The 26,724-nt window shown below is 45.9% G+C and overlaps 1 protein-coding gene across 3 annotated transcripts in view; it reads left to right on the top strand.

Moving 5' to 3' along the window:
- LOC147621481 (uncharacterized) overlaps window positions 1-26,724 on the top strand; it is a 56,224-nt gene that overhangs the window by 15,490 nt on the left and 14,010 nt on the right. Inside the window, exon 13 of one of the 3 annotated variants that reach the window (XM_086824226.1) lies at window positions 20,637-21,276. The exons of the other annotated variants lie outside the window; for them this stretch is intronic. Within the exon in view, the coding sequence (XP_086680352.1) occupies window positions 20,637-20,717 (81 nt within the window). The 3' untranslated portion in view covers window positions 20,718-21,276. Of the gene's footprint in view, window positions 1-20,636; window positions 21,277-26,724 lie in introns of those variants that run through there. 3 annotated transcript variants of the gene reach the window in all.

Genomic DNA, 26,724 nt, shown 5'->3' with positions numbered 1-26,724 from the left:
AACAGCAGGTATTCAGTGCCCAGCCCTCATGTGCCCATGCGCCTAGTGCCCAGCTAGGTATGAAAGCATGCGTAGCAATTAATAGCATTTTATGCTGTTTTATTCAGTTGTGGGCTGATTTTATGCCAGCCGACTGTAGTAGAACTAGCCGACTGGTCATCATGGGTAGTATAAATACCAAGGCCTCAGTTCAGTCCAGATATCTCATCAATCACCAAGTGCTGAAGCTAAAGCAAGGGCTAGGACAGCCCAGAACAGGCTAACACAGAAGGGGTGAAGGATTTGCAGGTCAAGGGCAGAGTTATCTCAGCCAAGAAAGGTCAAGTTTTCTGTATTTATTTTCAAATTTACATCATTCTAATAAAGCAAATACACCATTCGTGGTGGGGGCCTTACAGAGGGTATTCGGGACCCAATACTATGTCCTCTTCTCCCTCACACTCTCTATTTTTCTGCGCATCTACATTCAGTTTTGTGCGTTATTTTCGTCGCGACAAGTGTGCTGTTTTCTGAGCATTGAAGTTACCGATCTCCCCCGAAGCTTTTGCATGTTACAGTGGTATCAGAGCCTACTTCAAGTGCAAAGATTCAGCAAAAAAACCAAAATTTTTTCTTGCTCGTGTGGTTGGTTTTCAGACGCCGGTGGACTATCCCTTTCAGAGTGTCTCCTGTCCCTCAAAGGACGGTTGGTTTTCAGCCTCCGGAAGTCTCCCACACACATAGTGGATGGTCAGATTGCGCTCCGGAAAGGAAGTGCGTTTTCCTGCTATGGCGAGCTTCGACAACGAGAGAGAACAAGAACCTTGGGACCAGAGTGCACCAGGCAGCCCAGCTAGGGCACCAGCTTGAGTGTTACAAAGATGTTCCAGCAGATGATGCAAGCAATCGCAGACTAGACGACCAAGTTGGAAGAGCAAAAGGCGTAGATCCAGGCTCTGGAAGAGCGTACCCGTTCTCCAGCGTCACGTTTTTCCATCTCCTCCTCCCTCTCCTTTCGTAGCCGAGATTTCAGAACCTCAACATAGGGACCCTCTCGCAGGGTCACGGTCGCAGCCAAGCTCCTTGCTTGAGTTGCGGATGCGTGCATTGGAGATCCGACAACGTGAAGACGAAGCCATGCGACGCGTGCAACATGAGTGTTATCTTAAAGCTTTGGATGCCAGATTAACACTAGTGGTGCCCTCGCCTTTGGGCATGGGAGGCCCGGCCACTGGCCCGTTTACAGTGGGACCCAGGCGAGTGGCAGTGGAGAGACCCTTTTGCCTCGGCAGAGAGACCGCCCACGCCATTCTTTCAGTATTCGGCAGACATATTTTGCTAGCTCAACGAGACAGGCCAGTCCAGCTGCTGCAGAGCATTGGCGGCATGAGGGCATTTCAGCAGAGTTCCTGACTGCATTTTGGCAGCTCATTTGGAGTAGTAGACAGCCTAGGCGTACGGTTACCTTTCAGTGGCTGGTTGCTCATAGAGCCATTGCTGTGGGCACTTGGCTCAGTTTCGGTGGCAGACCACCAGATTGCTTCGGATGTGGACACCCACAGGAGACACAGAGGCACTGCCTCTGGGATTGCACTCTTGCACAGCAGATCTGGCGACGGATTTTGCGATTATACAGCCACCTTGGGGGTGACCAGATCTTTACATGGGGTGCCGTGGCTTGGAGCACTCTGTCAGGACCCGCGCTTGGATATGAGACGACAACAGATAGTCTTGCTCTTCAGGCTCAGCGAGGTCACCTTCTTCCACTTCAGGTTCCAGACTTCAGCACTGCTTTATGGTCGGGAGAGGGTGACCCTCGTTGGGAGCTCATTAGTAGCGTGGCACTTTGGTTTGTATGGCGGGCACGCTGCAGACGCATCTTTGAGTAGAGGGTCATTCCACCAGCTGAGACTGTTCGGGACTTTTGGCTGGAGCTTATCCACACACTTCGAGGTCAGTTTGACAGACTTCAGGGGACTTCAGACTCCATGATCCTTCGCAGGCTTGCCTTCGTTCGACTATGGAAGAGCAGCCCGTTCTTTAGTGAGCAGCAGGGCACTGTGCGCTGGAGCTATAGGCCACCTGTGTGGCTATTCCCCCCCTCCACCTCATACTTGAGATAGCTTTAGAGAGTCTGGGTGTGTGAGTGGGAGAGCCTCCCTTTGTCTATACTGCGATCCCGCCTGATCGGGAGTTTGTAGCTCTCGGGGCAGTTCTGTTGATAACTAATGGAAGGATCTTTTTGTGGGAAAAAAAAAACACCAGTGGTGCCCTCGAATCATTTTCCCGAGAAAATGAACTTCAGTAAGTATAATGGTAAACTCGACCCCACAACTCTTTATTCATGGTTGCATCAGTTTGAAGCTTACTTTGCCGTAGTTCGAAAGACAGATACTGACAGAGTGATCTTAACCAGTTGGTACTTGGAAAGTGAGGCCATTCCTTGGTGGACTCAGTGGGTTCATGCCCACACTAGATTAGGTATGGCAGCTTATGTGTGGGACGAGTTTGTCCGCGACCTTAAGTAGCGGTTTCTACCGCCCCATTGCCTTGAGCGACTTGAAGACGAGTTCAGAGGAGCGTGTCAAAACACGCAACCAGTCCTTCAGTTTGCCAATAGAATTTCGACTTTATGTTTGCAATAAGGCTTATCTGATCCGGACAAGAAAGGGCAGTTTTTGTATGGCCTTGACACGCAAATCCAGTGGGAGGTGCGTATGTTTAGGCCAGCCACCTTCGAAGACGCACTCTCGCTTGCGCAGAGTGCAGAAATGAAGCATAATGGTGGCAAGCCCAAGACTTCCTAGCCGGCTACTCCCAAGGCTATTGCGTCGGGGGAAAAAGGCCAGAACCAAACGGGGTCTTCCCCAAGACAGAGCACGGGAGCCTCTGGCTCCAAGAACTCGAACAATACGACCAAGCTTACTCCAGACCAAAAAGCGGAGGCAGGCAAATCGACATACGGGATGTAGGAGCAAATGTCTTCTCATAATCAATGCCCTTTTTCTGTGCATAGCCCTTTGCAACTAGACGGGCTTTGTACCTATCAATGGATCCATCTGCATGTCTTTTCAACTCATAGACCCATTTAGTACCAATTGCTTTCTTGCCTTTGGGTAGATCAACCAAATCCCATGTTTGATTCCTTTTAATAGAATCAAGCTCATCCTGCATAGCTTTGTTCCAATGCACATTATCTCGTGCATCCACAAATGAATCAGGCTCATCATCATCCTGTAAACTGGCTGCCATAACCAGATTCAAATCCATGATGTGTGCATGCTCATTGGTCCGTGTCTCCCTACGAGTACGACCAGCAAGAGGACCCTCTAAATGGCTGTCCTGTAATGTCCTCAAATACCATCTAGGTATGTGTCTGACTTGTGGTGCCTGCTGCCCCATATTTGGTTCAGCTTCTGGCTGATTTGGCTGCTGAATTTCTGCACCACCTACATCATTTGCTGGCTGTCCAGTACCCTCATGAGTTGGATCACCAACTGTGGAATGAAACTCCATGGGTAGTAGACCTTCAAACACATCATTTTCAGCCTGATTTGCCTCATAACCAGCCATGGATATTTCTGATTTCTCATCAAAAATCACATCCCGACTAGTGAATATCTTCCTGGATAGTGGGTCATATAACCTGTAGCCCTTGCTCTCACGGCTATACCCAACAAAAATGCATTTTGTGGCTTTATCATCCAGCTTCCTCCTCAACTCTTTGGGTATGTGTGCATATGCAAGACACCCAAAGATACGAAAATGCGATACAGAAGGCTTGCGGCCATGCCAAGCCTCAAAAGGAGTAATAGAAACCAATGCCTTTGTGGGACATCGATTCAAAATATGACAAGCACACATTACTGCTTCCACCCAAAAGATATGTGGTAGTCTTTTTGCCTTTAGCATACATCTGGCCATCTCCATGAGTGACCGATTTTTCCTTTCTGCAACCCCATTCTGCTGTGGAGTGTAAGGAGTAGTATACTGATGTTTTATACCTCTACTCCCAAGAAAGGAATTCAGCATATGTGACATATATTCCCCCCCTCGGTCAGAACGGAGAGTCTTCACCTTGCATCCTGACTCTGTCTCAGCAAGTGCTACAAAGGCCAAAAATGCATCATATACCTGTGATTTCTGTGTCAAAGGATAGACCCAGCATATACGAGAGAAGTCATCAATAAATGTTGCAAAATAGAAGCAACCACCTAATGACTTCGTCTGCATGGGACCACAAAGATCACTGTGTATAAGCTGCAACTTTGCAGTTGCTCTTAGAGCCTGATCACGTGGGAAGGAAAACCTATGCATTTTTCCCAAAATACATCCTTCACAAATGTGATCTGGAGGCTTCTCCATGAGAGGTAGATCTGTAAACATGTTATGTCGCTGCATAAGCATAAGACTACCAAAATTTACATGCCCCATGCGAGCATGCCATAACTCCGCATCAACCATAGCTGGAGTAAGAGTGAATGCATTATAAGCAGACTGATCCACTGGCTGAAATGCATCCAAGTGATAAAGTCCATGACATAATGTACCAGTAAGCATTAAGGTCAAGGCATTAGCTTTGTCTCTGACCATGCATTTATCATCATCAAAGTGGACTTGCATACCACAATGTGCTAAAGAAGAAATGGACAACAAATTCTTCTTTATCCCTGGTACATATAAGGCATCTGTAAGGCGGAGAAACAGTTTTGCCAACAGGGGCAGAGCTAACATGACTAAACAAATCCCTGCGAGATGTGATATGCTTTGAGGCACCACTATCAAAATACTAAGTACATGCATGCTCTGTCATACTGAGTGCCTGTGAAGACCAACAGGCATCATAGCTGCATGTATAAAAACAGTAATCCCTGTCCTCAACAAAAGAAGCAGTCTCTGGAGGAGCTTTAGAACCATCATTTACAGACATCCCAGCTTCCTTTTGTTGGGGTAAAGGCATTATGCCCACCCTTATAGTGTGTACTAGCCCATAAGTTATAGTACATAGTACACTTAGTAGTTTTAATGTACTAAGCACACTATGTGTACTAGTGCAATATACATGTGTGATAGGGGAGTCACACACTCAATGCTATTGAGTTGACTTATCCCCACAACTCTCTCTCTCCCTTCTTCTCTCTGTGTGTATGTCTCCCACATGAAACCCTAATTTACTCTCTCATTCAACTGGTATCAGAGCATTCTTGATCCCCTCCCTCTTCTTATGACAGCTCGGAAGACTTTCTCCTCATAGAAAGAAGCTTCTCTGTCTTCGACGATTTACAGCCTTGATAGCATCTTCGGCCAGCATAGAACAGTGGAGCTTGACGGGCGGCAGGGACAAGTGCTTGGGTCGCTTCACACACCTCCAGTGCAGGGCAGCAGCGCTCGCAGCAATCGCAGGCAGGTGAGCGGAAAGAGAAGGTGGCGGATGTCCATACTCTGGCGATGAACCAGTCGCAGGTAGTCAGGCGGATACGTAAGCAGGTGTACGCGTGCTTGCAGCTTGCAGTTCCCTCCGTCGGCGTCCCCGGTGCTTTCACGCCTACTTGCAGCTTAAAGCAAAAAGCGATCAGCGCTCGCAGAGCTATAAGCGTCTATAGCGAAAACGCCTCAACAAGCGATCAGCGCTCGCAGCTATAAGCGTCTATAATGAAAACGCCTCAACAAGCGATCAGCGCTCGCAGCACTGTGGTGTAGAGTCGCACGTCGCGTGTAGCGTTGGTGGCCACAAGGCGTCAGACTCTTGGCCCCAAGGCGTAGCAACGTACACATGCACGAACAGCAACGAACACCTGCAGCGGAAGCGTGGTGGGCCCATAACCCACAATCCCTTGAATTGTCATTCGCCTGTCATCCAATGCCCGACTACAAAGGTCTGCACGAACAGCAGCATCAGATTTCCTGCAACAACAAAATTCAGCCTGCAAATTGTAGAAAATCAGAAAATTAAGAGGTATTTGCCTTCAATTTTGGGAATTTCTTATCAATTCAATCAATTGAGCAGGTACAGGTGCCGAATCGCTCAATTTTTGAGCAAAATTGGCAAAATTGGGTGACATTGGTCACAATCAGGATCAATTTGCAGGAAATTGGATGTCAAAATTTAGGGCTTTTGATGTAATTGTGCAATTAAGCATTCATACATGCTGTATGATGTGAGAAATCGCACATTCGGGCAAAATTGCAGCAAATTGCAGTGCAAATCAAGGGGCTTTTGTGCCGATTGGATTGATTTGCATGCAGGCACTCGCATTTGATGCTTTGGGCAATGTGTTGATGCCTGACAAGCACTCAATGTGCCTGTAAATCAAGGGGCTTTCATGTATTGGATGTATATGTGGCCAGGGGGAAGCACTGTGAACACTCTGAATGCCTTCATGTGCATTAATGTACCATGTATGATCAGAGATTGATCTTAAATCAAGGGGCTTTTCAAGACTTTATGCTTGTTGAGCTTGGCAAAGCAGCAGGCAAGACTTTTATGCCTTGAATCCTCAGAAATCAGCTTGCAGTCAAGGGGCTTTTGCCCAATTTCTGTTCGGGACTGTTGTATGCAGTGTTCGGGACTGTAAAAGTCTGATTTTCACTCATTTGGACAGCCAAGAGAGCATTTATTGCTGCTGTACTTGCTGGTACAAATTTGGTACAGCTTTGTACAAGTTTTGGCATGGCTGCACATTGATTTGAGTGAGGAAAAGGTTCATTTTCAGCTGTTGTACTTGTCGGGACAGGTTTGGTACATCATTGGTGAGCACTTAGTACTGCTGTACAGTACTTTGGAAGGGCAACAGAGCACATTTAAGGTGCTGTCCTAAATCTGCAGCAACCAGATTTTGGTAATTTCATCACATACAGTGGGAGTAGAGTTGCATTCGTGCTTCCGCAGTGGGAGATAAAGCTTGGGAGAACAACTGTGAGCACTTTGTGTGCTTTTGGTGCAGTGTTTGCACATTTTGCAGGGAGTCAGGCATTGACAGGTTGCATATTGCTATGGCAACCACAGGTGAGAGCTCTTCATTGCTTCACATCAAGAAGCTTGAAGCTCACATAACTATGATATTTGGCAAACCCAGTGCTATAATGTGTTGCTCCAGAAGAAGCAGCACAAGCCCATCAAAGAAAGGGGTGTAATGCCCGCTTCTCTTACTGCTGAGGAGTGGGAAGATATGGATGAGCTGGCAAGATCTACTATCATGTTGTCTGTGTCAGACTCTTTCAGCATTCGTGAAGAGAAGACAGCTTGGGGAATGTGGCAGAGATTGCAGGACTTGTATGCCCAGCAAAGTGCCTTAAGCAAAGTGTATTGGTTGAAGAAACTCATAGGTCTTCAGATGAAGGAAGAGGCGTCTATGGCAGCCCATCTAAATGAGTTTAATGGTATTGTCAGCCAAGTTATAAATCAAAAGTTGGCAATGGACGATGAGTTCAAAGCCACTTTTCTCTTATGCACTTTGCCAGAGAGTTGGGACACATTCAAGACAGCCACTAGCAATTCGAATGCTATGCTGTCATATGCAGATGTTGAGGGTGCTCTTCTTCAAGAAGAGATGAACAGGAAAAACAACTCTGTTGGAAAGTCAAATGCAATGAATGCACGTGGGAGATCCCAGCAAAGGGGTAAAAGCCAAGAACGGGGAAGGAGCAAGTCACGCTCCAAAAAGGACTTGGAATGCCATTATTGTGGCAAAAAGGGACATATCAATGGAAAAGGCAAAGACAAAGACAAAGACAAAGATGAAGCCAAAGATGTAAAGCCAAAGAGCAAAAGTGGAGTCAAGATTGAAGAAATCAATGTGTCACATGGAGGTGACAGTGAGGATGAGGTCCTATTCACGTCTTCGCTTGATGCCCATTCACTTCTTACAGGAGATGGTCATGGTATGCACTCATGGATCATTGATTCAGGTGCCTCCTTTCATGTCACAGGTTGCAGAGACTTGTTTGTTAGGTATACTGCTGGCAATGAAGGAGTAGTTTATTTGGGTGATAACCATGCATGCAAGATTCTTGGCAGAGGTGATGTGAGGCTTGTGTTTTCAGATGGCTCACAGCTTATGCTCCATGATGTCAGGCATGTGCCTGAGATCAAGAAGAACCTGCTTTCTACTGGACAGCTTGATGATGCTGATTATGTTACCACATTTGGTAGTGGAAAGTGGAAGATTAGTAAGGGCTCACTGGTTGTTGCCAGAGGCTCTAAGGTGGACACTCTTTATTTCATGCATGCTAGTGTTTGTCACCATGCTAATGTAAATGCAACCGAGCTGCCGGAAATCTCTATGTGGCATAGCCGGTTGGGACACATGAGTGTCAAAGGAATGGAGCAATTGTCTCGTTTTGGTTACTTGCCTTCTCTAAAGTTTTCAAGTTTTCAGTTTTGTGAGCATTGTATATATGGTAGGCAACTACAGTGCCCCCATAAGAAAGCTCTTGGACAGAAAGATGCTCAGTTAGATCTTGTGCATACTGATGTATGTGAGATGCCTCAGCTTTCTTTGGGAGGGGCAAAATACTGTGTCTTTTATTGATGATGCCACACGCAAGGTGTGGGTTTATCCTCTTCGTTTGAAGAGTGATACATTCTCAGTGTTCGAGAAGTTTGTTGCTCTTGTTGAGAACCAAACTGGCAAAACACTGAAGGCTTTGCGTTCCGACAATGGTGGAGAGTATATGTCCAAACAGTTTCAGGACTTTTGTGATGCTAAAGGCATCAAGAGGGAGCTCTCTACTCCTTATGATCCTCCACAAAACGGGACAGCAGAGAGGATGAACAAGACCATTCAGGAGAAGGTCCGTTCTATGTTGTCACATGCTGCATTACCTCATGGTTTTTGGGCTGAAGCTGTGATGACAGCCGTTCATCTTATAAACAGGTCACCCAACACGAGGCTTGGTGGGAAAGTGCTAGAGGAAGTATGGACAGGGAAGCCTCCGTCCTACAAGCACTTGAGAGTGTTTGGTTGCGTTGCGTACGTGCACATACGCAGGGAAATGTGCACCAAACTTGATCCCAAGTCTCACAAATGCATATTCCTAGGATATGGTGACAGAGGTGAAATGGGCTATAGACTTTGGGATCCAGTGAATAGAAAGATTATACGCAGCAATGATGTCATTTTTGATGAAATATGCATGTATAAAGAGCCTGCAAGGCAACAGGAGCTTGGCAGAGTCATCTTTGATGATGATGGACATCATGGACAACAACCAAGGACTGTAAATCAGCCATTACAGCAGCAAAACCAGCCCTTAAATGGTGCTGAAAATGGTCCAAATGGACAGCTAGAGATGGCAGAAAATATCCCTATGGATATGCCACAGTTAGAGGAAATACCGGGCATGATATTTCAGCCTTATGGCATGGAACAGGAGCCACCAATGGGTGATATGCAGGCTGGACAGCAACCTGCAAATGATGGTCATTGGGTATGGAGGTCCACAAGACCCTCCAGAGCCCCTGACAGGTTTGTTCCAGGGGTTGACTACTTGATGCTTACTGACTGTGGGGAGCCCTCATGTTATAAGGAGGCTTTACAGAGGGTAGACACGGCTCTTTGGGAGCGTGCCATGAAGTCAGAGATGGATTCTCGGCACAAAAATGGAACATGGAAGTTAGTGCATTTGCCTGCAGCAGGCAAGAAAGTTTTGCCATGCAAGTGGGTTTACAGGCTCAAAGTTGCACTTGATGCAAAGCCAAGATACAAAGCCAGGTTAGTGGCTAAGGGCTTCAAGCAAGAATATGGTGTGGACTTTGATGAGATCTTCTCTCCAGTGGTCAAAATGACCACACTTAGAGCTGTGTTGGCTTTGGTTGCACATGATGATATGGACTTGATTCAGATGGATGTGAAGACTGCTTTTCTTCACGGTGATCTCCATGAGGAGATATATATGCAACAGCCAGAGGGTTATGCAGTGAGTGGAAAGGAGAAGCTTGTATGCAAGCTGAAAAAGAGTCTTTATGGGCTCAAATAGGCACCAAGGGAATGGTATCATAAATTTGATACATTCATGAAATCCCATAATTTCAGGAGAAGTGACATAGATCATTGCTTATACACCAAGAAAGCTTTGGATGGCAGTCTATTGATCCTCATCTTGTATGTTGATGATATGTTGATTGTCGGGAAATCTCGTAAGAGATGGATGCCTTGAAGAAGAGGCTGCATCAAACCTTTGATATGAAGGATTTGGGTGATGCAAATCACATTTTGGGTATGCGGATACTTCGGGATAGAAATCAGCATGTGTTGTATTTGTCTCAGAAGGAATACATTGGCAAAGTCTTGCAGAGGTTCAATATGGACGGGGGGAAGAAGACTAGTACTCCTTTGCCTCCATATGTGAAACTCAGTGCTATGGACAGCCCACAGTCAGATAGTGGCAGGGCTGATATGGCCAAGATTCCGTATGCTTCAGCTTGTGGCAGTCTCATGTATGCTGTGGTTGCTACTAGGCCAGACATTGCATTTGCAGTGGGAGTGGTTTCTAGATACATGGCCAACCCTGGCAAGAAGCATTGGGAAGCAGTGAAAGGTATCATGAGATACCTGAAGGGCACACAGGATATGTGCATTTGTTTTGGCAAACAGGATGCATTAGTCATGGTTACATGGATTCGGATTATGCCGGTCATCCAGATAACCGGAAGTCTACTACCGGTTATGTGTTTAGATTCACAGGAGGTACTGTGTCATGGATATCCAGGATGCAGAAGTGCACTGCCTTATCTACTACAAAGGCCGAGTATATTGTAGCCACAGAGGCTTGCAAGGAGGCATTATGGCTATCTCGGTTAGTGGTTGATTTGGGTTATACAGGGGATATTCCATTGTTGCATTGTGACAATCAGAGTGCCATCCAGTTGGCAAAGAACCCTGTCTTTCATGCAAAGACGAAGCATGTGGATGTGAAGTATCACTTCATCAGAGAGGTGATAGAGAACAAGCAAATTCAGCTTGTTAAGATTCATACGGATGACAACCCGGCTGATCTGTTGACAAAGAGTTTGCTTCCGGAGCGGTTTGCTCATTGCAGACACTTGATGGGCATTGGATGAGGCCAGTTTTAGCCTTGATATGGCCTTGTGTATTATCATGTACATGCTGATTTTTTTTTCCTTTACTTAAGGGCACTTTGCCTTTAAGTGGGAGGTTGTTGGGGTAAAGGCATTATGCCCACCCTTATAGTGTGTACTAGCCCATAAGTTATAGTACATAGTACACTTAGTAGTTTTAATGTACTAAGCACACTATGTGTACTAGTGCAATATACATGTGTGATAGGGGAGTCACACACTCAATGCTATTGAGTTGACTTATCCCCACAACTCTCTCTCTCTCTCCCTTCTTCTCTCTGTGTGTATGTCTCCCACATGAAACCCTAATTTAATGTACTAAGTGCACTATGTGTACTTCTAATGTACTAAGTGCACTATGTGTACTAGTGCAATATACATGTGTGATAGGCGAGTCACACACTCAATGCTATTGAGTTGACTTATCCCCACAACTCTCTCTCTCTCCCTTCTTCTCTCTGTGTGTATATCTCCCACATGAAACCCTAATTTACTCTCTCATTCACCTTTGCCTTCTCTTTGGCAATCCTCTTCCTACATTCAATGATGTAGTGACCTGGCTTCTTACAGTAATGACATTTGCCCTTCTTCTTGGGCTGTCCATCACCTTTCGTGGTATCCTGTGAAGAACCACCATCACCTGAATTCTGAGTTGAACTCTTTGGCTGAGTTTTTCCTTTCCCCTTTTGACATGTAGTAAATGCTTGTTCAGCATTTGTGTTCATATTCATATTCTTCCTCATTTGCTCTTCTTGTAGCAAGAGAGCAACAAGTTCCTGATACTTGAGGGGTTCAACAGCATTCCTCATGCTGAGGTTCAAAGAGGTATGAAAAGCCAAGTAAGATCTTGGCAAAGAGTGCAAGATGGTGGACACAAGCTGTGTCTCAGGAATAATCTCATCCACATTGATGAGTTTCTCTCAAATCCTGCAGCTTGTTTAAGTGGCTAGACATATCATCTCCTTCATTCATTTTCTGATTTTCCAGCTCTCTTTTCAAAAATGAGATCCTAGCCTCATTACGAGCAGCATACATCTGCTCCAAAGTCACCCATGCATTCTGTGAAGAGCCAGCTGAACGAATATGAGGTATCATAGACCTCTGTACTGACAATGCAATGAGTGACAAAGCTTGTGCATCCCTGGCATCCCATGTCTTTTGAGCATTTGTTCTTTGAACAGGCAGTGGCTGCCCTGGAGCCTGTACCTGTTGTCCTCGTCCACGAGCACCCCCTTGGGGAGGAGTCTCTGGAGCCAATGGACTTGGACGTGGTCCATCACCACTAACAAAATCCCAAAGACCTTTTGCCACAAGCACATTTTTCAGCATAAAACTCCACAAGGAGTAGTTCGTGCCGTCCAATTTGTCTTCCTTAGACAAATACATGAATGCATCACTCTGCTGTTGATTTGCCATTATGCCTACGCACAATGTTGTACCTGTGTATCAAAAAACCCAATAGCAAGAACCCTGAAAACAACTGTACTCCACTGAATACAGTTCACCCAGATATGCCTGCACTCTCAATCCTCTGAATGTGCAGCTCAATGCACCAATGACTGAGTAGAGCAACAAATGGCATACACAATGCCAAAATGCCCCAAAAATGCCCAAATTTACTGCACCCAAAACTGTGCAAAAAACCTGTAGACTTCTTTGCTAGAAAGTCTGCCTGTAGTGCCTGTAGATTTTCACAGAGAAAATAGTATTGCCCAAAAAACAAAATTTTTAATGCTTACCACAGGTTGACTGAGCAGGTTGTGGTACATATGCAGGTACAGTCCACCAAAAGAACACGTACAGTTGACTGTACTGTGCAGGTACAGTCGACTTGTACTTCACAGGACTGAAGGCGACTGCAGGCAGATACTTTGCAGGTACTGTGAAGGTACACTGCAGGTAGGTACAGTATGGGTACAGAAGCAGTCGACTGAATACAGTCGACCAGTGCAGTTCGAGGCCGGTTGACGTGCACTGACAGGTACAGTCGGCGCTGACTGTATGGAGCAGGTACAGATGTGCGGAGCAGGTACGGGCGCTGACAGGTGCAGTCGGCGTTGACAAGATGCAGTCGGCGCTGACAAGATGCAGTCGGCGCTGACTGTACAGGCTGTACGGAATGCTTCAGTACTCCTGCTCACGGCGACGAACAGGTACGACAGTTGTAGGCGAATAGGTACAGTCGGCAGCTGTACGGTTACTGCAGACGGCGCACAGAGTACGGGCAGATGTACGGATAGTGTAGTACGGACAGTAACAGAAAGCGACTGTGTATAAGCAAGGCAATGGCAGGCCAACACTGCTCTGATACCAAATGAAGGCCAAAGGAGTGTTAGGGTTAGGGTTTGGAGATGCTGCAAACAGGTGTGGAGAGCAACAGAGAGAGAACACGACTTTAGTGTATTCAGCTGATAAAAAATGTGAAGTACAATAGCCACATAATAAGTGACCTAAAGAGATGTGTTTACATGTCCGGCCATAAAATGTGCCGGGTGGACCAAAACACCTATAAACTGCATATAGGTGAAACTAAGCTAAACTGGGGGAAAAAACCTCCACTAACTGAAGTAAAAAGTGCCCCAGTAATCTACTGATGATCACTAGCACTCCTTTAGGTGCATACACAGCATAAAACCCAACAAGTGTGTGTTCATATTTTTGGACGACATATTGGTATTTTCAGCTACGGTTGAGCAGCATGACATTGATGTAGAGAAAGTCCTTAAGTTGTTGGAAAGCAATGAGCTCTACGTCAATGAAAAGAAGTCGGAATTTTATTTGTTCCAGGTGCATTACTTGGGATACATAATTAGTGCAGAAGACATTCGACTTGATCCGGCTAAAGTGGCCGAGATTGTCAATTGGGAAGTACCTCAGACAACATATGACATCAGATCCTTTGTGGGTATATGCCAGGCATACACCACCCACATAGACAAGTTTTCTGACCTCTCGGCAGATCTCACCGATCTGCTAAAGGGTGTGAAGACAAGAAGGCAACGGATTCGAATGACTTCACGAGCGTTGGAGGCATTCAAGAACCTCAAGGTGGCTTTATTAGAAGCACCTTGTTTAGCACTTGCCCCTTGGGACGAGCCATTTCAGGTGATCACCGATGCGAGTAACATCGCAATTGGTAGTGTGTTACAACAGAATAGTTATCCAGTAGCTTACATGTCTCGTAAGTTACTGCCCGAGAGAAAAATTACTCAGTCTACGATCGTGGACTCCTTGCAATTATTCAAGCCTCGAAACATTGGAAACATTTTCTTTATGGCCGTGACTTTGAGGTTCACACTGACCATCAGACATTACGTTGGATTCAAACAATGCCAAGTGCACAGTGGAGTGACCGCAACACCGCTGGAGCCAGATATTCCAGCAATTCGGTGGTATGATTGAGTACCTTCCAAGAAAGGCCAATCCAGTGGCCGATGCTTTGAGTAGGAAGGGACAAGTGACTTCGATTCAGATCACTTGACTCGACCTTGTTGGTAGAGGACTAGATGACATGAAGCACACGTACGCGGATTCCGAGGAATTCGATACATAGTGGGAACAGGCATTGGATGACATAGGACCATGCCACTTTTTGATACGTGATGGTTGGCTTTTCTACAAAGGCCGACTGTGTGTCATGAATTTGTTCAGGGCAGTTCTTCTCCATGATGCCCATGATGCCATTACTGGTGGTCATAGCGCATGAATTCAACTCTGGAGAAATTGAAACGGCAATATTATTGGCCAAAGATGAGGCGAGATGTGTTTACATATGCACAACGCTGTGATATTTGTGTAACACGCGGAAGCTCTGGGAGTCTTCTTTCAGCCCTAAACACTCTTGGAAAACCTTCTGATGCAAAAACGCAGGTATAGAGAGAGGGTAGAGAGAGAGAGAAGTGCTGGAAATTCAGACCCACGAAGCGGCATGGCTTGACAAAGAGTTTTTTGAAGACTATTCGGCATTATTAACGGATTATTTGGAGGCTATGCAGCTTCCATCAAGTTAAGCAGAAGGGGATGTCATGTGCATCCCGCACTTGGATGCCACGTAGGCATATATGTACAGAAGGTGCATGACCTGGGATGGTAAACTGGTCCCATGTGAGCCCAATCCGAGGCAAGTCAGTCAGGGTTCCACCCAGTCGTTCGAGGGCAGGTGTGCATTGTCCTGCACATGAGTCCAAGGCCACGTGTGCATTGTCTAGCACATGAAACAGTGCCAGTCCGCTCTGTGAGTCTCCCTCTGGAATGATGTCAGTGATTCTGTGTATCTGGTATGGTACTAGGGGCCAGCCAATAGGGCTACCCCAAGTACTTGTGTGGGCATGGGGATAGTGTAAAACCACTCCCATAAGGGCCACCAGGAAGGCCCTGGCTGTACCCACCAGCCATGGGTAGGCCATGGGAGGGCTACAGGACAGCTCTAGGGGCATGCCAGGGGTAGCTGACAGGTTATTATGGGGCAAGTATGGGGCAGCCTGTATAGGCTGCCCAGCTCCAAAACAGCAGGTATTCAGTGCCCAGCCCTCATGTGCTCATGCGCTTAGTGCCCAGCCAGGTATGAAAGCATGCGCAGCAATTAGTACCATTTTATGCTGTTTTATTCAGTCGTGGGCTGATTTTATGCCAGCCGACTGTAGTAGAATTGGCTGACTGGTCATCATGTGTAGTATAAATACCAAGGCCTCAGTTCAATCCAGATATCTCGTCAATCACCAAGTGCTGAAGCTAAAGCAAGGGTCTCAGCCAAGAAAGGTCAAGTTTTCTGTATTTATTTTCAGATTTGCATCATTCTAATAAAGCAAATACACCATTCGTGGTGGGGGCCCTACAGAGGGTATTCGGAACCCAATACTGTGTCCTCTTCTCCCTCCCTCTCTCTCTCTCTCTCTCTCTCTCTCTCTATTTCTCTGCACATCTACATTTAGTTTTGTGCATTGTTTTCGTCGCGACAAGTGTGCTGTTTTCTAAGCATTGAAGTTACCCATCTCCCCCGAAGCTTCCGCATGTTACATGCCTAGTTCTCTCCCTCTCTGCGTTGCGCCTTGTTCGACCTGCCTAGTTCTCTCCCTCTTTGTGCTGCTATGCACACCTGCTGCGTCTTGTTCGCTGCGTTGCTGTGTGCGCCCTCTCTCTCTCTCGAAAGATGGACAGCTTCTATGCATGAAGCTCGGCTACAAGGAAGAGCACCCTCTCTCCTTCACCAAAGCATGGAGAGCCGGGAAAGACTCAACACGCAAGCGAGCCCTCATCCTACAGTTTGCAGGAGAGACGGAGAGGGTCACCTTCATGAGGAAGAGGGTCATACTACGGGGTTTAGAGGGAGCTCCCATTTTCTTGGATGATGATCTCACGAGGATGCAGCTTGAGCATAGGAGAACTTGCATGCCACGAGTCTTACACGCGAGGAGAGAAGGCAAGAAGGCCTTCTATCGAGATGGTCGGGTCATCATTGATGGCCGGCCCATGGATTAGCGGTTTGGGGCCTATGGGACACAGATCAGGCCACTGACAGAGATACACATAGCAGTATGGAACTGTAATGGTTCACTATGGGTGCAGCCTGGACGACTGGAGCATGTTATGGTGGGGAGAGACATCATACTTCTGACAGAGACACATCAGAGCCCAGAGAGAGGGCTACCTCGAGTAGAGTGATTCCAGTGGGAGTCAGCATACAGGAGGACCACACGCCAGGGTACCTCGAGAGGGTCGGGGAGAGTAGCAGTCCTATTCAGACGGGAGCTACAGGGGAGACTGAGAGTGGTAGCACAGGATCCAGAGGCCAGATACATGTGGATCAGCTTACAGCTCTCACAGGACAGGGTTATATACATAGCTCTATGTTACTTTTCTCCATCAGGATCCTCCTATGTCATTATTCTACACTAGGGGAAGTATTTCTTACGGGCGACTTCAATGCCCACACACAGAGCAGATAGTGTGAGGTGTATGACTATGATGACATGGAGATCCTCCACCCTGTGGATCCAGAGGAGATAGGGACTAGTCGGGCATCAGAGGACACTGGACCAGACAAAGGACATTATGGGAACCACTTACTAGAGTTGGGAGCCAGGCATCATCTCGTTATTTATAACGGGATGCTACAGTGGCCGGGATCAGGAAGGCTGACATGCTTCCCACATGGGGGTCATACACGGACCGGAGGCACGGTGGTAGACTACATTATGGGGTCTTTGGAGGCATCACAGCTTGTCACCTCATTCTCCATTCCACCTCGTCCTATTGGGGCAGATCATACATACTTGGCATTTTCACTAGCCGGATCACCAGTATCACCAGCCCCCCACATACCGACGCCACACACTACCATCTACTTCACACATGACATGACAGACATATACACTGGCAGAGTAGAGGATGGGCTCCTACTCATGGATCCCCTGGCATCTATGGATACCATTACAGCCCAGCTGGCATCACTCCTACACACGGCTGCATTACAGAGCTTCCCACATCGTGTACACTCAGGAGAGCCTGCGAGACCTGGGACTATGCCCCATAAAACAGATGGTATGATGACGAGTGCAGAGCCCTATACTCACGGCTCTGCATACAGAGAGCCTTGGGAGCCATCACAGAGCAGGAGTCGAGGATCTGGTCTTTAGGTCATGAACAAATGTATCCCAGCTAAAAGCTGTGACACCTGTGGTTTGGTCTATATGAAGCCACCAAGTGATTGCTTCACCCGTAAGGTGGGGAGCCGCTACGTGGACTCTTTCTGAGGATCTGTAATCCTAGCTAATGGAAAATGAGCAGTAAATTGATGAATAAATTGATTAATTGCTAAATGATCATACTTACCATCATACTTACTAAAATTTGGTTGTTCGAATGACGGTAGTCGATGTCGTGGACTGGTGGCACCTTAGGCTAGGGAAACTGAAGAGAGGTGTTGGTATCTAAGATGCATGGCCTCCTTTTCCCTTTGGTGCTCAAGTAACATACATTCTCGATCGAGCTCTCGGTGGTGCTCTCGAACGGCAAGTTCAGCCTGACGGTGGTCTTCTTCGATCTTGCGTTGGGCTTCCTCATAGTCCCATCTATCTGCTTTTTCTTGTTGCTTTCTTGCTTCAGCTTCAGCTTTTTCTTTTCTCCGTCTAGCCTCGTCTTCTCTTCTTTGTTGTTCCATCTGAAAGAAGAGGGATTTGTAGTGGGGGTTGCTGGAGGCGGAGGAGGACGTGCTGTTGTTGCCTCCAAGAGTTGGAGACGCTCCATGACAAGCTGGTTCTGAGCTTTGAGTAGAGCTATGGTGTCTCCTGTAGTCGGAAGGGCAAGGTTTCCTTTGGGGGAGACGTCTTCCGGCTGATGGGTACTCTTCTCTATATTCGTAATTAAGGATCCTGTCACATAAATTCTCACACCGCCTTCTGTAGGCATGATACTAAAGTCGATGGTCGTGCCGGAACGCAATTTGACCATCCAAGGATGTCCTCACGCTAGGATACGGTGCGTATGGACAAGCTGAATCTGATACCAATGTAACATGCAATGGAAGTATTCGTAATTGAGGATCCTGTCACACAAATGCTCACACCGTCTTATGTATCCTGAGTTTCGCGAGTTTAGCAATCCACTTTAAGACTTCAAACTTTAAGAGATTTGAGAGAGTGAGAGATAGAAACTGTACCCCGTAGGGGGTCCCAAATTACCCACTGAAGGGCCCCTTATCCCGTTACTGGAATAGTATTTGCTTTATTACTTTGAAGAGACTGACGGTGGACTGATGATAAGCCAAATGTCACCATTTGATCCATCTCCATTTCTGGAGCCACTTCTATGGGACTGTCACTCCATAGAGTGGCCAGATTTGTATTATGTTCACATGGGGCCAGGCCAGTGTCCCATGTGAAAGGGTCTATCTTTTGGTGTCACATGGACGAGAGCCAGATTAGTGCCACCCGTGTGTGTGTATGGACGGGAGCTTGTTGGTGATTCGTGTGTGACCTGCTTCGTGCTGTATGGACGGGAGCCCATTGGTGCCACCCGTGTATGGCCAAGATGGTGTCTTATCTATGGGACTATCACTCCATAGGAAGACTAGGACATAATTTTTTTATATTTCTGTCAGGCCAGTTTTGTGCCCGATAGGAACTTCTTGTACAAGTTTCATGAAAGGATTTCGTCCATTACATGTGCACATGCATTTATGCCTGCATGCATAAACTTGTTTTTGCATGATTTGTTTGCGTGTGTTTGCCCCGTGCTAGTACACTGGACGGGGACGCCCCCAGTGTACCGTGGAGTGCTGTTTGTTGACTTGTTGGTGTGGCGTGTGAACAGGTGGTAAGTATTACCATTTTCTTCTTTTTAAAATGTAAAATTAATAAGTTATGGCCAACTTTAATATTTATAAGCCCATGTGTTCACACACATTTAAATTAGGGGCTGGACATTAGAGCATTTAAAATACCTTTTAATATTGTGTACCCTTTTGTAAACCTTTGGAAAAACTATTGCATGAGTTAATATGGTAATTAATCACACGTGGAAAGCTGGTGGCTCATTTTCCTCTCATCGCTTGCTATTCTCCCCTTGGTTTTGCTGCAATTTTCTCATCGCCTGCTTCCCATGGCTTGTATCTGCTGCTGAAAATCCACACGTGTGCTGAAAATCTGGTTGTACCAGCTGCCCATGTGCACTGTACCTGCTGAAAACCAGATTGTACTGGTTGCCTTGTTGGATTGTACCTGATGGTACTTGCTGGATTGTACCTGCTGTTGAAAACCCACGTGTGCTGAATTTGAATTGTACTTGCTGAAATCTGATGGTACCTGTACTTGTTGAAATCTGATGGTACCTGTTTTGCTGAATTTCTCACGTGTGTTACATTTGGCTTGTACCAGTTGAATCTGGATTGTACTTGTTGCATCAAAATTGTACTTGTTGTACCAGGTGTTCTCATGTTTTCTCATTTGTGTAAATCTGAAATTTGTTAATTTAAATTCAGAGAATTCTTTAAGTTTTGTGCAGAGTAGGAACAAAGCATGTTATTGCTGACCATGCTCAGGAAGTTCTTCCTGGTGTGGTTAGTATTTTTCCTTGTGTGGTGGTGCTAACCGCGCTCTCAGAGCCTCTGAGAGCTAGTGAAGGTTAGACTCACCAGGAAATTTGGGAGCAAAGCTCATTGGGGAGAACTAGGTCATGCTTCCTCCGCAGTGTACCCCTTGGCCTGCATTTGTACGGGTGTGCCTGTTTGTGCACGGTCCCGGAAGACCAGTGAAAGGCAAGTGTGCACCCGGTGAAGGTGGGAATGAGCCTGTGATTTGAGGCTACTCCGACCAACACATCTTCATCGACTTGAACTAATTTGTTTGAGTTGTTTTCACTCCCTGGTGGAGAAATCAGGCCTATTAGGCGTGTGACACTTGTACTTATAAATACTCCAAGAAATACAAAATGTATTGAGGGGGGGGGCTAGCTCTTTCCGGCCCCAGTGCTGGTGTCATGTGTATTTTGGTATTTCTAGTATTTATGTTGTTGATGTTGTTTCCATTGTTAACTTCAGTTAAGTGTTCTAAATGTGTGTATATTGTCTTCCAATTTGCAGGCCTCTTGTAGTAGGGAGCGGTCACACCAAACGCAAGATCTCGGCGGACCAAGAGTTGGGCTGAACTCTACATGGCTGTAGAAGCACCAATGATGACCAATTTTGAGCCTATACACACTTCCCAATGGATGTAGGAAGGCTGCAAATCTGAGGCTGAGAGAAGGCGTTGATTGGGACTGTGCTAGGCTATGTATAAATGCTGAAAATGAGTATGAATGTTGAGTTTTACCTTCACCAAGTGGCTGTAGCAAAACGATGCAAACAAGGATGCTGAAAATTGTATGAATGCTGAAAACGCAAGAGGATCTGTAGGCTGAATGTTGTAGATGTTGCGTTTTATTGAATGAAGGCTGAATTGCTCAAGCGTTGATGCTCCTATATGTTGATGGGAAAAACGCTGAAGGTTGATGTGCTGAATTTTGCAATCGCTTATGCTCCTTGTGCTGAAGGCTCCAAGCATTGAGGTCTTCAAGGCTAATTATGATATGATGATGGAATGAATGATATGCTCAACTATTTATATGGACAAATGATGCTGGTCGGCTGGCTACAGAGCTGGCCGATTGCATGTGTCCTGGATAAAATGGATAAATGATGTAAAAATGCCCAATAAATGCTGTAAATTATGGGAATAATAGTGGATAAATTCTAATGAATGCTAGATGTTATCTGAAGGCTTCTGTAATGGTCTAAATGCAGTGGATGAATGCTATGCATTATGCAGAGTGCTTTCTAATGCAAACCCTAAGGCTTCTACTGACTGTCCATGCATGAATGCATCTCTTCAAGTGGGTTAAGGGACTTGGATTGACTGACTGAGTGTCTAAGGCTGAGGAATGACCTACGTAGCTCGTGCCTGGATTATCCTGGATTGAGGATTACAATGGGGACATGGCATACGGCAAATATCATTCTAAAAGGCACTAATAATGTACAATGTTGCACTGATGATGATGAGCCATCTTGTCACCATGCACTACGGTGGAGAGTGCATGTGACATGAATGGATGAATCCCTAGGAAGAACTCCCAAGGACATGGCAAAACATCACCTTTCAGAAATTCTCTAGAGAAAATTTTCCAACATGGCAAACCAAAGTGAGACTTATCCTCATGAGAGATGGTCTGTGGAACATAGTCAAAGGAACAAATGAGAAGCCTGAGGGAGTTGCCACTTCTCCAGATGTCAAATCATTGGTGGACCGCAATGACAAAGCACTTGCCCGTATTGGTTTGGGTCTTGCGGATAATTTGATACATCACATCAACTTTAACAAGACTGCAAGGGAGGTATGGAACAAGCTGGAAAATTTATTGGCGATAAAATTAATAACTCCAAAGTGTTCTTCAAACAAAATTACTATACATTAAAAGTGAAGGAGCATTACTCACTTCAAGAACACTTGGGCACTATTGGTTCTTTATTACAACAACTTGGTGCCCTCGCTTCCAAAATTGATGAAGACGACAAGAAGGTTGTCCTCTTTTCTAGTCTTGAGCGTACTTTTGGCATGCATACAAGGCTGGTGCTAGGATCTATTTTGTACATGACGTGCCCAACAGGAACTCTGGCATTTGGATGTAATTTTTGAGATACAAATATAGTACATGTGTGATTCTTCCAGTACTTTGATGCATTCATGTGCATGTTTGAACTTCTCATTTTTTATTTGTATGACTTGTATTATTGCTTGGACAATGCTTGGTTTTATTGCTTGCATTTTGTCCATAGGGTCAGGGATGCTCGGACACCCCTGTGGACTGGTTTGTGCACGCCTGTTTGGGACTATAACAGGTAGCGGCATGGGTTTTGCGGGTGGTAAGTACGTTTTAATTCATTTTATTGCTTTATGTACATGTTACTAAGGTTTATGAGTGTAGGCGTACACACTTACTTAAAGAAGGCCGGACACTTAATAAAATTTTCACATAGGCCGGGCAATATTTTAAAACCGTGGCCAATCCATTAGTTGGGCACTGGACATCTGGAGGACATGCATCAAATAGGTGCCCCTTTTTACACGAGGAAAAGCACACTTATTGCTATTTGTGATGAGCATTGATAAATATACAGGAAGGCCAGCTTTTGGTGGTAGATATAGCTAGCGCTTACTAAAGAGCTGGTCTAGTGCTTGTGTGCATGCCATAGGGCTGGTCGACTTCTTGTGTGAATGCTAGAGGACATGTTGACTTCATTTGGGAGTATCAACGGGCTGGTCGGCTGGTTTTTCAAAGCATGCAGAGAGCTGAAAAGGGGCTAGCAAGGGCTTTTCATGTTGGATTCTCTCTTTGGTGTGTTCTGGGCATGGAGGCGTTAAGATATGAGGCTGTCTAGGGCTGATTTGATACAAGAGTTTTTGAGTGCACTTAGCACTTGTTCACAAGCCACAAAATAGGTCAGAATACAGGGCAATCACATGGTGTACGGGTAGGCGTTCCAAGCCCGTGAATTGAACATTCATAGCAAGCAAACACACGAAATTAGTTCATGCAAAAAGAGTTTCAAACAAGCAAACTTGTGTGCATGTGCCCTTTGTTTTATGAGCGAATCTCCCAGTTATGGAACAAGTATAGCACTGGCATTTCTGGGTACAAGTCTGGCACAACAGAAAGCATGAAACTGGGTTCCCGGGCACTCGCATACACGAACTCGCCATAAATAGGCGCGAGAAACTGGGATCCCGGACATTCGGATCACAAATTGGCCATAAACGGGCGTGAGAAATTGGGATCCCGGACACTCCGATCCACAAACTAGCCTCACATGGGCACAACAAGCTGGAGAGAACCATTTTGGTGGCCAAATGGTGACAGTACATATGCAAGAGATAACAGCTGAGAAGGGCTCCCAAGGGTTGGACAGCAGTGTAGCACTCATTTGCCGGTTGATCCAAGAGTTGGAGAAGCAAGAAACCATGCCAAAAAGTATGTGTATGGATTGGTTATGTTGAAAATTGTCTTCCTTTACCTCCTCATAAGCCTTTCCATAGGAGGATTAGGTGCCCTTTCCATAGCCGTACTTTACTGAAGTGTGGACGTGCAACACAACAATGTGAGCTGAAACTCAAATAAGCTAAAACAGAGAGTTTAGAGTCACACCTACCACCTATCTACCACCTATCTATTGCCCACAAGCGAGGTCAAAATACAGTTTCTCGCGCACGGTTTGTTATAAAATTCCTCATTGCTTTTGTTTTTCTATTGTTCATGTGTGGCATATGTAGCCTGACATTACATACATGTATGGCTTGTGGAGCTTGACATGGTGTGTTTATATGGCTCATGGAGCCTGACATGACAGTACATGTTTGGCTCATTGAGCTTGATATGATGTGATTCCCGGGAGTAGCTATCTTGGTGATTATCTATATTTATGTTTTGGGAAGATTCCGGAAGGATGATGGATCCCTGAACACTTTACTTGATACAAGTGAGCAGATGAGCGTTTCTTCTAGTCTAGTTGCACTCGTGTGTGCATGACCTTAAATTTATATTTGGATGACTTGCTTGTTTGCCTGAACAATGCTTGAGATTACTGCTTGTTGTCCATGGGGTCGGGGACGCCTGGGCACCCTGTGGACGTGTATGTGTACACTTGTTTTGGACTAACATGTGGTCTACATGTGTTTTACAAGTGGTAAGTGTCCTTGCAAACTCAATTTATAGCTTTATGATTTCACATACTCATATTTATTGATGCAGGTTCTCACTCACTCATAAGTGACCGGGCAAACTTATAAGTGTACACACTGGGCAGGACTATTTTAATACACGTGGCGGGGACAATCTTATGGGCTGATTGCTTATAGGCGCCCCTCTCTGGACCTAAAAAGTACACGCTTGGATATTTTTGGCGGAGCAAGCTCTGTTACTGGAGAGAAGTCGATTTTGGGCTGGTCGCATGCTTTACTGGTGCATGGAGGAGCTGGCTGACCTGATCTTGAGCTGTCTACTGCGAGCCATCAAGATCTGTCATCTAAGTGGATGGTACTGTTTTGGAGCTTTCCCTTGTGCTGGCCAGCTGCTAATAGGCATAAAAGCTGCTGGTCGACTTCTGCTGGCAGAAGCTATGTGCTGGTCGACTTAAGGATTAGGCCCTGTGTGCTGGCTGACTCTTCTTGGCAAGAGGGATTGGCTGGTCGAATGCTGCAGGGAGCTCTGAGGGCTGGTCAACTGCAGGTTCAGCCTCCTTGTGGCTGGTCGATTTGCTTTGTGGGCTTGGCAGGGTTGAAGATGGCTTTACAGGTGTTGTGCATGTGCGGAAGCCTTGCTGTACTGATCCACAGCCCTAAGCATGATTAAGAACATTGATGCTAATTAACATGATTAAGCCAGAGGGGAGAGAGAAGAAGAGAGAGATTAGGTGTCAGGGTTTTCTTGTATTACTATGGTACAAAAAGGTAACTTGATGCTTGTACATGATGTAGGGCTATGGTCAGCCCCATAGGGGTGACCTAGGCCCCTTCTACATGGTTCTACTGATTCTAGATGAATGAATGATGAAGAACGACTTAATGACTGAATGATCCATGCTGTAATATGATTTATGCTTATATATATGTATGAGGCAGCAGGCTGCAGTCGGCCAGCTGTCCACTGCTGTCAGCCAGTTCTTCTTGCCAAATTCAGTTGTGCTTCACATTAATGCTGCGTTTATGCTTCTTCCCTGTCCACAGTTGCTGACCTTTATGCTGAGATAGCCGATTGGCTGCCAAGAACCTTTGCTGGCTGTTGTTGCTGCTGCCAACAGGGTTCCATGCCCACATGATGATGATGATGTTGGTGCTGCTGATGGTTCTAATGCCAATGAAGATGATGGTTCTGATGTGGATGATAATGATCCTGATGGTGATGATTTTGATGCTTTGCTACTGATGCTTCTGACAGTGACTTGACTGCTGACTAATCACGGATTAAGACTGTTCATGCACAGGGTGAGCCATGGCACGGGCATGCACGTGACAACAGGGCTGTCCCAGGCTGCTGATGTGGGAATGCTGCGGCTGTCCATGGTTGTCCTGCATATGCTCTAAGCTGGAAAAGCTCTCTTGTTCTGCGAACAAACACTGAATTGAGCGTATGTTTTGCTTTTGTTTTCATCTTGTACTGGAAGAATCAGGTGCTAGCCAGTGGAGAATCCCTGGGCACTTGCAAGGTTGTATTTTAAGCAAACTTCTTTTTGGTAATCTAACCATTAAGGGGGGGGGTTGTCAATCCATATTTTGGCCCCTAGTGTGGTGTACTGTGTAGAGTTGTCATCTTCTCTCTCTTATTTGGCATGTTCATGTATTTGATTAGTATTCATGATTGATAAGATTTCCGTGTTACAGCTTCCCTTCCATTAAAGTGGTATTAGAGCTTGGCTTTCTACAAAGCTTATGACATACATGATGCTGGATATGGCTGTAAGGAGTCATTATCCGTGAAAGAAGGTTGGGATTCTGATGTAGCCCTCATTTTACTGTCACGCAAGAGGTTACCTTTGGTTTAAGTGGCAGTGAGCGTGTGGAAAGTCTTTGTGGCCCTCCTATCTATGTAGGGCACTGTTGCACCCTTGCGGTCTATTCAGTATCATTCTTGGAAAGCTGGTAGGGAGCGATTCCGGGGCTTGGAAATTCTTCTCTTTCTGAAGACTTTGGTAAATACATCATGGCTAGCCATTCATATCAATTTGTGGAGGTTTCTATCACTTGTATTCGCCGCATGCAAGCAGAGGATCGAGACAGGGACGAAGCTGGGACTTTGGCAGGTAACGATTCACAGGTAGCTGCTAGGGCTGAAGATCAGCAAGGTCTTGATGCTTGATGAATGAGCTTGAAGAGCTCCGTGCCTTGCAAAGGGACCCTGATGTATAGAGGGTTATTGATTCCAAGTCTCAGGCTAAGGAAGATGTGGTCACTCTTGATGCAATTGTTCAACAAATAGGGATTGAGAAACCTCGAGAGTTGGCTGTTGCAAGCTGTGGCGATGTTTCCGATGATGAGAGCAAGTGGGTCTTCACATGGAAACCTCATAGTCCCGTGAAGGGAATGTTATGAGAGGGCATGCAGCCCAGACAACTGAAATGAGAAGGTATGTAGCCTGAGGGA

The sequence above is a fragment of the Cibotium barometz genome, chromosome 30, assembly GCF_041138505.1.
Source record: "Cibotium barometz isolate CiBa-2024 chromosome 30, ASM4113850v1, whole genome shotgun sequence".
In the NCBI taxonomy this organism is placed as follows: domain Eukaryota; kingdom Viridiplantae; phylum Streptophyta; class Polypodiopsida; order Cyatheales; family Cibotiaceae; genus Cibotium; species Cibotium barometz.
Note: the sequence above shows the minus strand (reverse complement) of the source record. Positions and strands in the feature narration are given on the sequence as shown.